This window comes from Cervus elaphus, chromosome 1 (genome assembly GCF_910594005.1).
Source record: "Cervus elaphus chromosome 1, mCerEla1.1, whole genome shotgun sequence".
Lineage (NCBI taxonomy): Eukaryota > Metazoa > Chordata > Mammalia > Artiodactyla > Cervidae > Cervus > Cervus elaphus.
In genome coordinates, this window is record NC_057815.1 from 32103229 (window position 1) to 32118359 (window position 15131).

Here is a 15131-nt window from a genome sequence, read left to right on the forward strand (position 1 = left end):
TATCCCCCTTCTTGATGTGTGTTCACATGGCCTTTCTTTGGTGTGTGCATACAGAGATTTCTCTTTCACTTTTTAAACCACATCTTGAGGGTCCCAACTTCATGACCTAATTTAAACCTTAATACTTTCTAAAGGTCTTACCTCTAAATACCATCACACTGAGGGATGGGATTTTAACATATGAATTCTGGAAGGATACAAATATTTAGCCCATAACAGGCAATAAACAAGTAAGCCCCAGGACAAGCAGCTGTGAAACTACTTAGAAATGAGGGTGTCACTTTAAAACTGATTCTCAAAATCAAAGTTGTAATTCACCTCCCAGCTTTGACATAAGTGTGTGAAAAGAGCTAGTCTTCTTTGGGTCTTTCCACTTATGCATGAATACAAACAATCAAATTTCTGCCCATTTTGATTTTTGCTAATGAGCTGATTTTTAACACAATATCAATCAGACTCATATTAATATTTATATTTTGTTACCTGAACACTATTGACAGGAGCGTTTCAATACTGACTTACATAACAAATCGCTGGCCAAAGGTGTTAGTTTCTGCAAAAATACTATGGTTGGTACTGTTTGTTAAGATGGTGTTTATAGTGTCTTATGTTGGTCAATGATGAAATATTTCCTTAAGGAACAAATCACTCACCAGTAAGCAGGCTGGGATAAAACCTTCATCTGTACAGTGTTCTGCATATTCTTTTAAGTCTGAACTTTCCAAAATAAAAGCCTGGCAGGTAGAAGTAAGGTTCTCCTGTTGTAAGTATCCTAAATGAAAAATAAAATGTAATTCAGTAATGTCAATAAATTCTGAACTTTTGATTAAAACTGCTGTTGAAAACACTACAGCAATTTCTTATCAGAGATGCAACTTCAGGTGAACATTATGGAATTCTGCAGCCTTGCCAGAAACGCCAATTTGGGCTGAAGTACAAAGCAGAATTTGAAAAATAGCTGTTTAAAAGAAAAACTCTAGTTAGTAGGCTATAAAGTTGTAGTAAACAGAGTATTTAGTATGGTACTGGCATAAAAACAGACCAAAGGAACAGAATTGAGAATCTAAAAATAATACTCAGCATATATGGTCAACTAAATTTGACAAGGAAGCCAAGAACACTTAATGGAGAAAAGACCATCTCTTCAGTGAACTGTGCTAGGAAAACTGTATATTCACATGTAAAGGAGTGAAACTAGACCCTTGTCTTACAACACTCATGAAAAGTAACTTGAAATAGACTAAAGACTTAAACATAAGACCTGAAAGCATGAAACTCCTAGAAGAATATAGGAAAAAGCTGCCTGACATGGGTCTTGGCAATGATTTTCTGGATTTGACATCTAATGCATAAGTAACAAAACAAAATAAACAAGCTGGAATATATCAAATTAAAAAGCTTCTTCACAGCAAAAGAAACCATCAACAAGATGACAAAAACAACCTATGGAATGGGAAAGTATTTGTAAATATCTGATAAGGGATTCATAACCAAAGTAAATAAAGAACTCAATACAATTCAAGAGCAAAAACCAAAATATCCAGCTAAAAAGAGGGTCAAACACCTGAACAGACATTTCTCTGAAGAAGTGAAAGGTCAACTGATATGTGAAATGATGCTTAACATCACTAGCCATTAGGAAATACAAATAAAAACCACGATGAGACAGCATTTCATGCCTTTTATAATGGTCATCACCAAAACAGACTCACTTAATATGATAACCTCCAAGTCCAGTCATGCTGCTGCAAATACATTATTTCCTCCTTTTTTATGACTGAGTAATATTCCTTTGTATGTATGTCCCACTAGACATCTGCCAGTGGACATTTAAACTGTTTCCGTGTCTTAGTTGTTGTGAATAGTGCTGCTATAAACAATGGGGTATGTGTTATATCTTTTTGAATTACCATGTTGTCTGGATATATGCCCAGGAGTAGGGTTTCTAGATCATATGGCAATGCTATTTTTAGTTTTTTGAGGAAACTCCATACTGTTTTCCATAGTGGCTGCACTGACCTACATTTCCACTAACCATGTAGGAGGGTTCCCTTTTCTCCACACCTTCTCCAGCATTTGTTGTTTGTGAAACTTATTAATAATGGCCATTCTGACCAGTGTGTGAGAAGGTACTTTATTATAGTTTTAATTTGTTATTTCTTAATAGTGTAGCAATGTTGAACATCTTTTCAGTATATGAATGCTCTCATTTCAAGAACACTTTATGTGCTATTGCCTTTGCGTGGGCAGCTTACCTTTTCTTAGCTTGTGTGTAAATGTTAGTCGCTCAGTTTTGTCTGACTCTTTGCAACCGCATGGACTGCAGCCCACTAGGCTCCTCTGTTCATGGAATTCTCCAGTCAAGAATACTGGAGTGGGTATTTGTTCCCTTCTCCAGGGAATCTTCCCGACCCAGGGATCAAACCCAGGTCTCCTGCATCACAGGCAAATTTTTTACCATCTGAGCCACCAGGCAAGCTGAAGAGTACTAGAGTGGGTAGCCATTTCCTCCTCCAAGAGATCTTTTTGACCCAGGGATTGAACCCAGGTTTCCTTCATTGTAGGCAGATTCTTTACCTTCTGAGCCACCAGGGAAACTCTAAAGGGAGAGGTTGGTGTCCTTGCTCTTTTTAGATGCTAAGTTGTGTCGACTCTTTTGCAACCCCATACACTTGTGCATAGGATTTACCAGGCAAGAATACTGGAGTGGGTTGCCATTTCCTTCTCCAGGGGATCTTTCTGACTCAGGAATTGAACCCGCAGCTCCTGCTACGTCTCCTGCAATGCAGGCAAGTCCTTTACAGCTGAGCCACTGGGGATGTTCTTTCTTAGCCAAGCTAATTCGAACTCATTCTTCAGGTCTACCGAAGTAACTGTCACTGCCTCAGAATATTTTTTCTTTGAATTCTCTATATACCATACTCCTATTACAAGATACTAGATTCTCTTTATAGTATATTTACCTCAGTGTTAGTATAATAGCTAATAACTACTAAGCCAATTTTTGAGCTTCCTAGGTGGCAGTAATGGTAAAGAACCTGCCTGCCAATTCAGGAGACGAAAGAGACACAAGTTCAATCCCTGGGTTGGGAAGATGCCCTGGAGGAGGGCATGGGAACCTACTCCAGTATTCTTGCCTGGAGAATCGCATGGACAGAGGAGCCTGACGGGCTACAGTCCACAGTCATACAGTCGGATCAACCAAAGTGACTAAGCATGCATGCATGCAAGGCAATTATTACTAATGTCTTTCCCAACTTTAAAATTATAAAATTTACCTGGAATAGTATCTTTAACTAGGCCCGACAAGTCAAAAAATTGAGAAGGCCTGCAAAGTTATTATATATGAGCATTAAAAAAAGAAAAGGGCAAGGAAATTGTCCCATTTTAGGGAGAAGGAAATGGCAACCCACTCTAGTACTTTTGCCTGGAAAATTCCATGGTCAGAAGAGCCGGGGGCCCTACAGTCCATGGGGTTGAAAAGAGTCAAACACTACAAAGCACACACACATATGCACTGGCTGGGATGTTGGCACCCATCCACCAGTGGCTCAGCGGTAAAGAATCCACCTGAAATGCAGGAGACACAGGAGACCCGGGTTCGATCCCTAGGTCGGGAAGATCTCCTGGAGGAGGAAATGGCAACCCACTCCAGTATTCTTGCCTGGAGAATCCCATGGACAGAGGAGCCTGGTGGACTCAGTCCACAGGGTCACAAATAGTCAGACATGACTGAAGTGACCATGCATGCATGCATGCACCAGTTTGTACTCACAGCTGATGAATCAGTTTTCCAACCTCTTGCTAATTAACGCTATGGAAGAAATAAACATACCAAAGACACCGTCGTTTGGAATGTGAGAAAACACTTAGAAATCAGAAGAAACCTTTTATTTCAGATACTACTATTTCAATATCCCCATTACTGAAAATTTAAAATCACCTTTGATGTGAAATTAGGTGGATCAAAGATGGCTATTTCCCCCCCTTTCTTTTCATTTTTCACAAATAAACAATCCAATATAAACCCTTATAAAAACTATAGCCAGCTGAAATCAATTTTTATGATTGGCTTTCTGACAGTCACATTATTTGGAATAAGTCAGCCACCACTAGGATTTCATGAATTTAGAAATTTAGACCACTATAGTCCACTATAGAAATTTAGACCACTATAGCCTATAGACCACTAGGGTCATTGTGGAAAGACGGCAGTCACCGATTTTTCTTAATATGCTTCAAAATTTAAATTGAAGACCCCAAACTGTTTCTTTTTATGGCAGAAAGTTGTAAAGGTACTAATCACCCCACATACACTGGTAATCACTTGGGGCTTGTAATAAGTAATGGCATGAAATCTAATTCCTTAAAGTAGATTTGCTTTTCTCTAGACCAAGTAGTCTCAAAAACAGTGACACAGCCCCAAGGGGTGACAACTGGTACTGGGGAGGAAAGAGAATGAATAAAATATGTCTTTTATGCATAAATCACAGGTATACATACAATATATAAAGTCTATTTGTAACTTGGCTTAAAACACAACATTAAAAAAACTAAGATCATGGCATCCGGTCCCAACACTTCATGGCAAATAGATGGGGAAACAATGGAAACAATGACAAACTTTATTTTCTTGAGCTCCAAAATCACTGCAGATGGTAACTGCAGCCATGAAATTAAAAGATGCTTGCTCCTTGGAAGAAAAGCTGTGACAAACGTAGACAGCATATTAAAAAGCAGATACATTTTTTTGCTGACAAAGGTCCACCTAGTCAAAGCTATGGTTTCTCCAGTAGTCATGTATGGATGTGAGAGTCAGACCATAAAGAAAGCTGAGTGCTGAACTGATGCTTTTGAACTGTGGTGCTAGAGAAGACTCTTGAGAGTCCCTTGGACTTCAAGGAGATCAAACCAGTCCATCCTAAAGGAAATCAGTCCTAAATATTCATTGGAAGGACTGATGCTAAAACTGAAACTCCAATATTTTGGCCACCTGATGTGAAGAGCTGACTCATCTGAAAAGACCCTGATGCTGGGAAAGATTGAAGGCAGGAGAACAGGACAACAGAGGATGAGATGGTTGGATGGCATCACCAACTTGATGGACCTGAGTTTGAGCAAGCTCTGGGAGTTGGTGACGGACAGGGAAGACTGGTGTGTTGCAGTCCATGGGGTCGCAAAAGTCAGATACAACTGAGCAACTGAACTGATACTAATATCTGTAACACTAAAATTTCATGCAAGGGGTAATTAGGGAAAATAGTAAAGTAAGGTTTGAGAAACACGGCCCAAGACAGAATGTAATGATATAATGGTAACTTCTCTAGAAAATATGGTGGGAATTCCCTGGTGGTCCAGTGGTTAAACTCTGTGCTTTGACTGATGAGGTCTGGGGTTCAATCCCTGTTTGGGCAACTAAGATCCTGCAAGCAGTGCGCCAGAAAAAAAGAACCACCAAAGCCCAGACAGTTTTTGGCTTCTCATATTATAGATTTGTATAGTTTACATTTGAGTAAAGGCTTTGTTAAAAAGCTAGAATGTCTTTTAACAAGTGTTTAAAAAGTTAAAATGCATCTTTAAATAGCAGTATTTGAGACATATGTCTTTTGCTGTTAAAAAAAAAAAAAAGCTCAACTTTGGACTATCTAGAATACCCATTTCAGGCTTGATGTATTCTTGTTTACTTTTGTCCAGAAAGTTCCAAAACGATGTTACAGTGACAGATGACTGCTTTATGCTCATTTATTATTACATTTACATTGCCTACAAAAGGCTCATTTATCATCCTTAAGTACCTGATTGTACCAGTTCTCAATCAGAATAATGGCAAAAATTTTAGGTACAAATTATCTGAAATCTAAATGCTACAATGAAAACACAAAATAGAAACCAATTATCTTTTATTTAAAAAAATTACTCTTCAATCAAAATGTTTTAATTTTTCTTTTTATACCTTTAAAAAATTTTAGAGTAAGATAACTACATCTTCTTGTAAACTTACTGACCTGTGTTCAAATAGGTAACTTGAATTTCTTTTTTTCTTAATATTGTCCTGTGCCTGCTTGTCAGTGGAGGTAATGACAAAATTGACTGAAGGTAAAACATAACTGAAAAAGACAAGACAAAATCTGAGCTATATCTAGGGTTTTAAATTCTAGAAATTCGGATGCCAAGAGTCTGCCCTCTCTTATTCCTATTTATAGAGAGGGAAACATTAATTGTCATGCCCTCCTCCAGGGAATCTTCCTGACCCAGGGATCAAACCTGCATCTCTTATGTCTCCCGCATTGGCAGGCAGGTTCTTTATCACTAGCGCCACTTGGGAAGCCCCCAGTAATGAGTAATAAAATAGACTGAAGGGAAAACATAATTGAAAAAGGAAAGACAAAATCCTGGCAATATCTAGGGTTTTGAATTTTAGGAACTAGGATGCCAAGATTCTGCCCTCTCGTTTTTATAGAGTGGGAAAGATAAAGAGAGATGCATCTGATGAAGAAAGCAAGAGAGAGCTAATCCCCTTATCTGAAAATATTTCCTTTACATATTGTAATAGTTTCCTCAGAATATCAGTAGTTTGAGATGCCCTCCTCCACCTGGCTCCTCCATGCGCCTTGTGGGATTTTAGTTCCCTGCCCAGGGATGGAACTGCACTCCCTGCAATGGAAGGGTGGAGTCTTAACTGCTAGACTGCAGGAAAAGTCCTTAAGATCTTAAGACTTAACTTCCAGTGCTTTATAGTACTAGATCCACAAATAACAAAGAAAATCTCCCTGAAAGAAGCTATAATCTACAAGGACCCAGAAGATAATATATGCAAATAACTGTAATAAAATAAAAAGCAAAGGTGGTAAAACAATTAGACTTATTTTATAGGGGCTAGAGAAAATATAAACTGACTTGGGAAATATTACACATGTTTCAAGGAAGAGATGAGTCAACAAAGCTGATGGAAAGCAGAGATGGAGCACATTTGAAGGACAAGCCTAGTTTGAATGAAGCACAGAATCTATGATGAAGAATAGCTGGAAATACAACTGAAAACACAGAAGGGCCAAGGATCATAAAATGCTGTAAATGTCAGCAATGACATATGATTATGAATTAATAAAAGAATCTGAATAGCTTTGCGCAGTGGCAGTATCGTAGCCAATGAGGTTTGTCCAAGGCGCGATTACTGCTAATTGAAAAAAATAAAAGAATCTGAATAAATGACAGATATTATTCAGTTGACAAAGGGGAAAGTCATGACCATAGCTGCTGCTGCTGCTGCTAAGTCGCTTCAGTCGTGTCCGACTCTGTGAGACCCCATAGACGGCAGCCCTCCAGGCTCCGCCGTCCCTGGGATTCTCCAGGCAAGAATACTAGAGTGTGTTGCCATTGCCTTCTCCAATGCATGAAAGTGAAAAGTGAAAGTGAAGTCGCTCAGTTGTGTCTGACTGTTCGAGACCCGATGGACTGCAGCCTACCAGGCTCCTCCATCCATGGGATTTTCCAGGCAAGAGTACTGGAGTGGGGTGCCATTGCCTTCTCCGCATGATCATAGCTACACCTTTGTAAATATTTATTAAATATCTATGTCTTAGTGATACAGTGATGTAAAGGTGAATAGAACCAGTGGCTCTTCAACTTTTGTGGGGTATGCTGGTCCTGGTTGTTTGCCTTCAAATCTACTCTTCCTGCTTCCCCTGCTCTGTACTGTAGCACAGGAAACCTGACCCCGCTGCAGGCAACTTCCTGGGTTCCATGTCAGCTAGCTTCTGACTGGGTTCAATCAAAGGGAAGCACCAGTGGGAGACTGGAGGGTAGTTACTAGGAGCCATGGTTTTTTTCCTCCCACTTCCTCTTTGCCCTCGTAGAATTTCCTCTACTACTGCTCCCATATCAGACAAGTCTACCTTCTAGTTTTCACATAGTGAAACCAGCTTCTGGGTTTCATCTCTACTTGTCCTCCTGATTATCAGAGTGGTTTCCTGCTGTTTACTACCCTCCAGGTTGGCTCATGTAAGCTGCTTGTTTTCTTAGCTTTTCACCAGTGTAACCAATTCCCTCATTAAATTCCTCCATGCTAAATACTCAGATTAGTTTCAGTTTTCTGGAATGGATGCTGACTCATACAGAAAGAAACAAATTTATTTAGGAATCTAAAGAAAAGTTTTGGATACTTTACCTATAAAAAATGCCCCACCTGTACATAAAACTTCACAGATAGTTTGGGACCTCCCACAACTCTTGAAGCCCGTACATTAATGCTAGAATAAGAATACTGAATGGAGTAGCAAATGGCAACCCACTCCAGCATTCTTGCCTGGAAAATTCCTGGCAGGCTATAGTCCATGGGGTCGCAAAGAGTCGGACATGACTGAGCACGCACAAACGAAGAATACTAAATAGGTCAAAAAGTAAGTTTTGGTTTGGGAAGGCAAAGTTCTACAAGTGAATGATGGTGATAGTTACAGAAAAATATGATTGTACTTAATGCCACAGAATTATAAAAATGGCTACAATGGTTAAATTTCATGTTAAAAAAAAAAGAATAAGTAAACACACAGCTACAATAAAACAAAGAAAGAGTATGATACAAGTAATCTACAATGCCACCAGAGCGTGTAAGGAGAAAGTACTAACTGTACCTGCTGGAAACAGTTTGAGATTACAACTGACCTGAACCTTAAATACAAGTGTACTAGGAAGAGAGGAAGAAAAACACTGCAGGCAGAGGGAACAAAATACATTAACAGGAGTATCTGTAGAAACTGCAAGTAGTTTGGAATGCCTGGGGCATAGGGCACATGTTGAGAACTTGAGATCAAGCAAAAGAGACTTGTAGGATCAGGTCCGCAGAATACCTTGTCTGACATACTAATAAAACCAAAACGGGTGGCCCAGAAACAACAAATGGCACTTTGATGTATATAACTGTACAATATTTAAAGAAATTCTAGCAAGGCAATAGCTGGATATAGCTGAGTAGCAAGGCTATTCAAATGGAGCAGTGAGGTACAAAAGTCAGTGCAATATGTTGAAGACTGAAAGTTAAGTAAGGAAGTACAGTAACTAAGCAGAGCTTATTCTTTGAATAAATTTGACTTGTGAAAGGGTAACATAGAGCATTAGATAAAATAAGAGGTGGGGGTCTAGGAAAGTGTTTTGGTATGTGTGGGAAAGGGTAAAAAACCTAATTATGTAAATTCTAAGGGGAGACTCTATTTTTAGCAATTGGCACAGTGCCTGGAACATACTAAGCAACCAAAGATTTGCTGCAAGAACATGACGAACAAAAGGGGCAACAATGAGAAGGACTAAAGGAGTACTGAGAGGGAGGGGGTACTGACAGAAGAATCATGGGCAAAGAATAAAACTCTTAATTTTTAAGCTACTAAGTTTTGTGACTCATAGATCTCCGTGGTGACATGATAATGCTAAATGGAAAAAGCAAAAGTGGTGAGAATTGCTTTTTTTGGTAGTATATACTCTTTTGTACAACTTGAAATTTTTGGTAAGTGAACAACTCTTTCAACTATTAGAACTGGAGGTGTAGTGTTAATGCTTTAGGCAGATTTTTGTAACCATAAATAAGATGAACTGCAAGACTATATGAGAAACTACGAAAAGAGTCCAAAGGAGAAATGGGATGCATACTGTTAGTACTGGTGGCAATAAAAATGGACTGTGAATGACAAATAAGAATTTTAGGATAAGAAACAATGACTAATTTTTATCAGAGGAGGAAGTCTAGGAGAATACTCACAAATTTGTTTAAAGTATTCCAGTTAGAAAATTGTACTGCTTTCTTAAGACCAGTGGTCCTTGCCCTCCAGGAAACATACTGGCAATATTTGGACACTTACTTTATTCTCACAATTGGGCGAAGGCGGGAACTGGGTCCCTGCTGGCATCTAATGGATAGAAGCCAGGGATGCTGCTAAACATCCCACAAAGCAAACAGGACAGCTACCATAATAAAAGTATGTCAGTATTATTGTGAATTTTGTGAGTCTACTTCGGATCTGTTGACAAATAAGCCTAATTAATATAACAATTACAAGATAGACAGCTTTCTTCTTAGATGTAGGTTAACTGTTAATATTCAGTTCTGATAAAGTGTGCAAAAGATTAACCAAACATTAACAAAATATTAGTTTAAATTTAAGTGATTATTTTCTCCAAAAACAGATGGTAGAACCATTACCCTCTAAAGTTTCCTGCAAAATGTGCTTGTCAAGAGTCTGCGCATAAAAACTTTTTTCTTTTTTGGACAGGGCCGAATACTTTAAAAAGGGAATAAGAAATGGATTTTTCTGACAGTAAAATAATGTTAGTAACGGCCTTTAGATACCAAGGCAAGTTTTAGAACAGATGTTTACCATTTAACCATTCACATATGATGTCTGTAAATCTGGCTCCGGTTTTGAGTTTTATGTGGCTCTCATTCCCAGCAATACAATACTCTTTATTCTTTCAGGGGACAAACAACAAAACCCGTTTCCTGCACAAACAATACACCCTGACAACTGGCAGTGTCACTCTTCAAACTGAGGAAAAACTAGGACTAGAAAACGTTCCACTGGAAGGCATTTCCAGTGAAAAGTTTTGCTAATTAAAAAAAAAAAAAGAATTGCTGCTGTCTTAAAAGTATGCAATTGGCGTTTCAAACCTCTACATTCTACGTCTTCTTGCAGGAGGTTGGGGGATAGAGAGGCAGGATCACTTCATTCGTTCCAAATTCGTCGCTCTAAAGGCAAGTTATGAGAAGGCCGTCAGAAAGGTCCTTCGCTAAAGCTGGGTGGCTGGGAAGTCTTTTATTTTTCCTAATTCGGCCCCAGCTCTGACACGGGAAAGTGAGCCCAAGGTTGAAGAACACGTAGTCCATCCATCACGTAGGCAACTCCCCTGCAGGATTCTAATTGAGTGTGCAGGCCTGACTTTCCCTCCAAATCCGGGCCTCAGGTGTTCCACCCGGAGTTTCTCTTCAGCCGCCCCTCGCCACAGAGTCTCGGAAGAGTGGAGCATTCACACATAAAGAAACTTAAACCGCCCGAGCCTCCCACTGAAGAAGATTCACCGCCAGTCTGAACTTGCAGGTGGGGAGGCAAAGCCCCACAGCTTCCCCACCCTGGGAAAAACCTCTGGCTCCAAAGGTCCTTCCGTCCGGCTTAGCCTGATCCAGTACCCCTCCCTCCCGCGCCGGCGCTTACCCAATACCAGCCGGGCTACGTCCGAAGGTAACAGCATGATCGAAGCCGCAGAAGGAACCGTAGTGAGAGACGAGACTCGGATAAAAACCAACACAGCGACAGCCCCTGCGCCGCATCTCCCGGTTCCAGTGGCGGCACTGAACCCGCGACAACTTGTCCCGCCTCTTTCGCTCCACGCCAGCCAATCGCTTCCGCCGGAGAAAGAAAGGCGCCGAAAAGAAACCCGCCTCCGTTCTACTTGGAGCTGTCGTCACATCCGCCCTCACATTTGGATGGGGGCGGGGCGGGAAGGCGGGAGCGGAGAGGCTGAGCCGGCGCTAGAGGGCGAGCGGCAGACGCAGAGCCGCACGCCATTGGCTGACAGGGCGCACGCGCGTTTCCCTCAGACGGGTCCTGTGTTTGGGGAGGCGCGTCTTGGGAGTGCAGAGCGTGCGTGTTGGGACAGCGTGGGCAAACAGTGCCCCGGCGCTAGTTCGCTCTAGTGCTTCCTTTGGAAACGTACGCTGCGCGATCACTCCAGGTTTGATCCGGAAGCCGAATAGTGCTGGGACAGCCTGCTCGGGCTTTGCGGGAGGCGAGTTGAGCGGGCTTCTAGGCTGCGGACATCACCGCTTACACAGATTCCACTTCGGCAGAGTCCAACGGTAGGGCCGCGGAAGAAGCTCAGTGGCTTCAGCGTTGGGGAATTCAGTCCTATCTGAGCCATTCAGCCCCTGCCTCCAGACGCACGCCTACAGAGCGGCCCTTTCCTCTTCTCTTTACCTCATCTAGCCTAGCCCCCTGTCCTTATGGCTTTCTTCTGCCCACCCATCGTGCTCCTGGCGTATTTAGTCTTCAGCCTTCTTGCTCATCCCCTTCCGGAGTCCAGATGTAACTGGATGGCTTGACTAATCATCTTTTTCTCCCCTCTCATAATTAGCAGTTTTAATCAGCGAGCAATTTGTAGAGGCTTAAACTGCAGTCTCCTGAGTAACAGCTTGGGCTTTGGAATCACTCTCCAGTTCAAAATTCTGACTGTCGGCTGACTGTGTACTATCTAGCCTATGGTAATTCTATCCTGTGGTAAGTGTCGTGGTGTGTGTGGGGGTTGGAAAAGAATTTCCAGGCATGAGGCAGAATTAGAGGAGAATGAAATTTATTAGAGTGGCAGCTGCTGTTAAAACAGCTGGCCATTTCAGGGGCGAGCCAAACGCTTTTGCAGGCTTGCAGCCAGTTTCCATAGCCTTAAGACAGAGAAACTTCCTACTGGAATGGTGGCATTAGGTGATTGGTAAGGATGCTTTTGGGTGGATAGTAGGGTGGGTATCTTACATATTATGGGGTTAGGGTACTGACTGGTTTAGATCCCGAGGGTCATTGCAACAGTTGCTATGGAGCTTGGTCAGTTCCAGGGATTTTTATCCTGTGACCTTGGTATAGGGCTCCACATTCCGCCCTTTTTTTAATTTATGGGCCAAACTTTGGCCCCTTAACACCCTGTTCATGACTGCCTGTCTGCCTACCTTATCCTTGTCTCTGGCCTGGGGACCCAAGTCACTGGGGAGTGGGGCTTCTTCAAGCTGGGCAGGGACATTGTGGGGTCCCGAGTCCCAGTGCCCACTTTCTGCCAGGGTGCATTTACAGAGGGAGATGAGAGTCCACAAAATGATAAGGCAGCTTGTTCAGCGTTGTCTGGGTGTTGGCTGGGGGATATTCTAGTCGTATTACTATTTGGAGATTTATTTGTTGTATTCTAGAAGAAACAAACTTAACAAGAAAGTTAAAGAAACATGGCCCAAAGATTAATAGAAGTAGAAAAACTGCTGAGGGGCTCACCAGAAGAACCAGACACTGGTCCGTAACATTAGTGTTTCTCTAGGAATGCAAGAATTTGGGCTCATAAAAATCCTGACCTGAAAACATCTGACTATCTGAAGGCCTGTTCTTCCAGTTTTTCCCAGAACAGAGTGCCTTAATTCTGATCTCTACCCTGAACTTCTTTTAGGGGCTATTGAAGGTCAGCAGCTTGTAGTGGTCATGATTTAATTTTTGTAGAGGCAGCTGGCAATTACCAGTGTTCAGTCAGCAGGGCCCCTTCGTAGCCACATTTTTGACCATACGTTGGAGGCATTTCATGGCCACTGTGTCCCACGATGCTGGGAAGACTCATTCCCAAGTCTAGTGAAGATTCCACTGATAGGTCACTCAGTGTGCTGGTACTAGACCAGGCCTCGTGAGTAGCAAAAGTCTCTGGACCACCCATGTTTTACTAGCCTCTTGGTCCAGGAAATTACTCCCTCCTGTTACTTCTTCCCGTGTCTAGAGTTACGTTATTAAAATAGTTGATCTCATATGGAACTGCATATCAGCATTTTATCATAGGCTTAGTCATTCATTTGGTAACATAAGAAACAAGTTTCTGAAACAGTTGACATAGAATATAATATAGCTAGCAGTTGTTAGTAAGTTCATAAGTAAGAATTTAAGTCAAGAACTTGCATAAAGTATAGCATGGTATATGCCCAGGTCATCTGACTTAGTTGTTAAATGACTATAGCTTGGTGTCAATCTAATTAAACCTTTTAGCAATATAACAACTATCTTAGAAGTGAGTCTTAGTAAATAGACCTTAATTAACAAAGCTAGAACTTAATATTCAGTGAAGCATAGTGTTGTGTTTTTTTTTTTTCCATTTGTGAGGACATTAATCCTGTAGCCAGAGAAGGCTTTAATCCATCAAATAAAAATGAGGTTTGTCAGGGAGCTGGGAAAATCCAAGTGGCCATCTTGGATTTACCTTAGCCCTGACTCTGGTTAGCAGTTATTCACCCATTTTTAATTCCCCAATTTAGGAGTAGACTGAGTTCAATTCAGTTGCTCAGTCATGTCTGACTCTTTGCGTAGACTCTTTGAGTGGAGTGGTACGCTCAAAGGGTGGATTTGAGTGGACCATACTTTGCGTGGACTATTGCCGTGTTTTAAATTGACAGGTTAATTTTTGTATATGTAGAATGAGCTTTGTCTACATCTACCATAATTTTTATAGATCATGGTGAAATAATGCTTATTTACTTTAACAAAGTAACGAAAGATTTTGGAAACATATAAATCACTTAAAGGCAAAGAAATTCACAATCTGTGATCAAAAGCTGTATTCTTTTTTTTCCTAGTAATCATGCTTTTATTTATTTATTTTTATTAGTTGGAGGCTAATTACTTTACAATATTGTAGTGGTTTTTCCCTTACATTGACATGAATCAGCCATGGATTTACATGTGTTCCCCATCCCGATCCCCCCTCCCACCTCCCTCTCCATCCCATCCCTCTGGGTCTTCCCAGTGCACCAACCCTCAGCACTTGTCTCATGCATCCAACCTGGGCTGGTGGTCTGTTTCATTCTTGATAGTATACTTGTTTCAATGCTATACTCTCAGAACATCCCACCCTCGCCTTCTCCCACAGAGTCTAAAAGTCTGTTCTGTACATCTGTGTCTCTTTTTCTGTTTTGCATATTGGGTTATCATTACCATCTTTTTAAATTCCATATATATGAGTTAGTATACTGTATTGGTCTTTATCTTTCTGGCTTACTTCACTCTGTATAATGGGCACCATTTTCATCCATCTCATTAGAACTGATTTAAATGAATTCTTTTTAATGGCTGAGTAATATTCCATTGTATATATGTACCATAGCTTCCTTATCCATTTGCCTGCTGATGGGCATCTAGGTTGCTTCCGTGTCCTGGCTATTATAAACAGTGCTGCGATGAACATTGGGGTGCACATGTCTCTTTCAGATCTAGTTTCCTTGGTATGTATGCCCAGGAGTGGTATTTGTTGGGTCATATGGCAGTTCTATTTCCAGTTTTTTAAGGAATCTCCACACTGTTCTTCATAGCGGCTGTACTAGTTTGCATTCCCACCAACAGTGTAAGAGGGTTCCCTTTTCTCCA

At 41.0% G+C, this 15131-nt stretch overlaps 2 protein-coding genes and 1 non-coding gene across 7 annotated transcripts in view; 2 read left to right on the top strand and 1 right to left on the bottom strand.

Moving 5' to 3' along the window:
• LOC122691674 (protein NPAT) overlaps window positions 1–11360 on the bottom strand; it is a 53501-nt gene extending 42141 nt beyond the window's left edge. The window contains exons 1-2 of one of the 3 annotated variants that reach the window (XM_043898373.1): window positions 11196–11360; window positions 654–772 (exon numbers count right to left, since the gene is read on the bottom strand). In XM_043898373.1, the coding sequence (XP_043754308.1) occupies window positions 654–772; window positions 11196–11232 (156 nt within the window). In that variant the 5' untranslated portion in view covers window positions 11233–11360. Of the gene's footprint in view, window positions 1–653; window positions 773–11195 lie in introns of those variants that run through there. The other 2 variants (XM_043898381.1, XM_043898389.1) reach the window with 2 other exon arrangements.
• LOC122703849 lies at window positions 7121–7263 on the top strand. The gene has a single exon (XR_006343630.1). It is a non-coding gene; the product is annotated as a U4 spliceosomal RNA (small nuclear RNA).
• Window positions 11361–11614: 254 nt separating the features above from the next.
• ATM (ATM serine/threonine kinase) overlaps window positions 11615–15131 on the top strand; it is a 143409-nt gene continuing 139892 nt past the window's right edge. The window contains exons 1-2 of one of the 3 annotated variants that reach the window (XM_043898403.1): window positions 11615–11839; window positions 12115–12257. The gene's annotated coding sequence lies outside the window, so the exon portion shown is untranslated. The remainder of the gene's footprint in view (window positions 11840–12114; window positions 12258–15131) is intronic. The other 2 variants (XM_043898421.1, XM_043898411.1) reach the window with 2 other exon arrangements.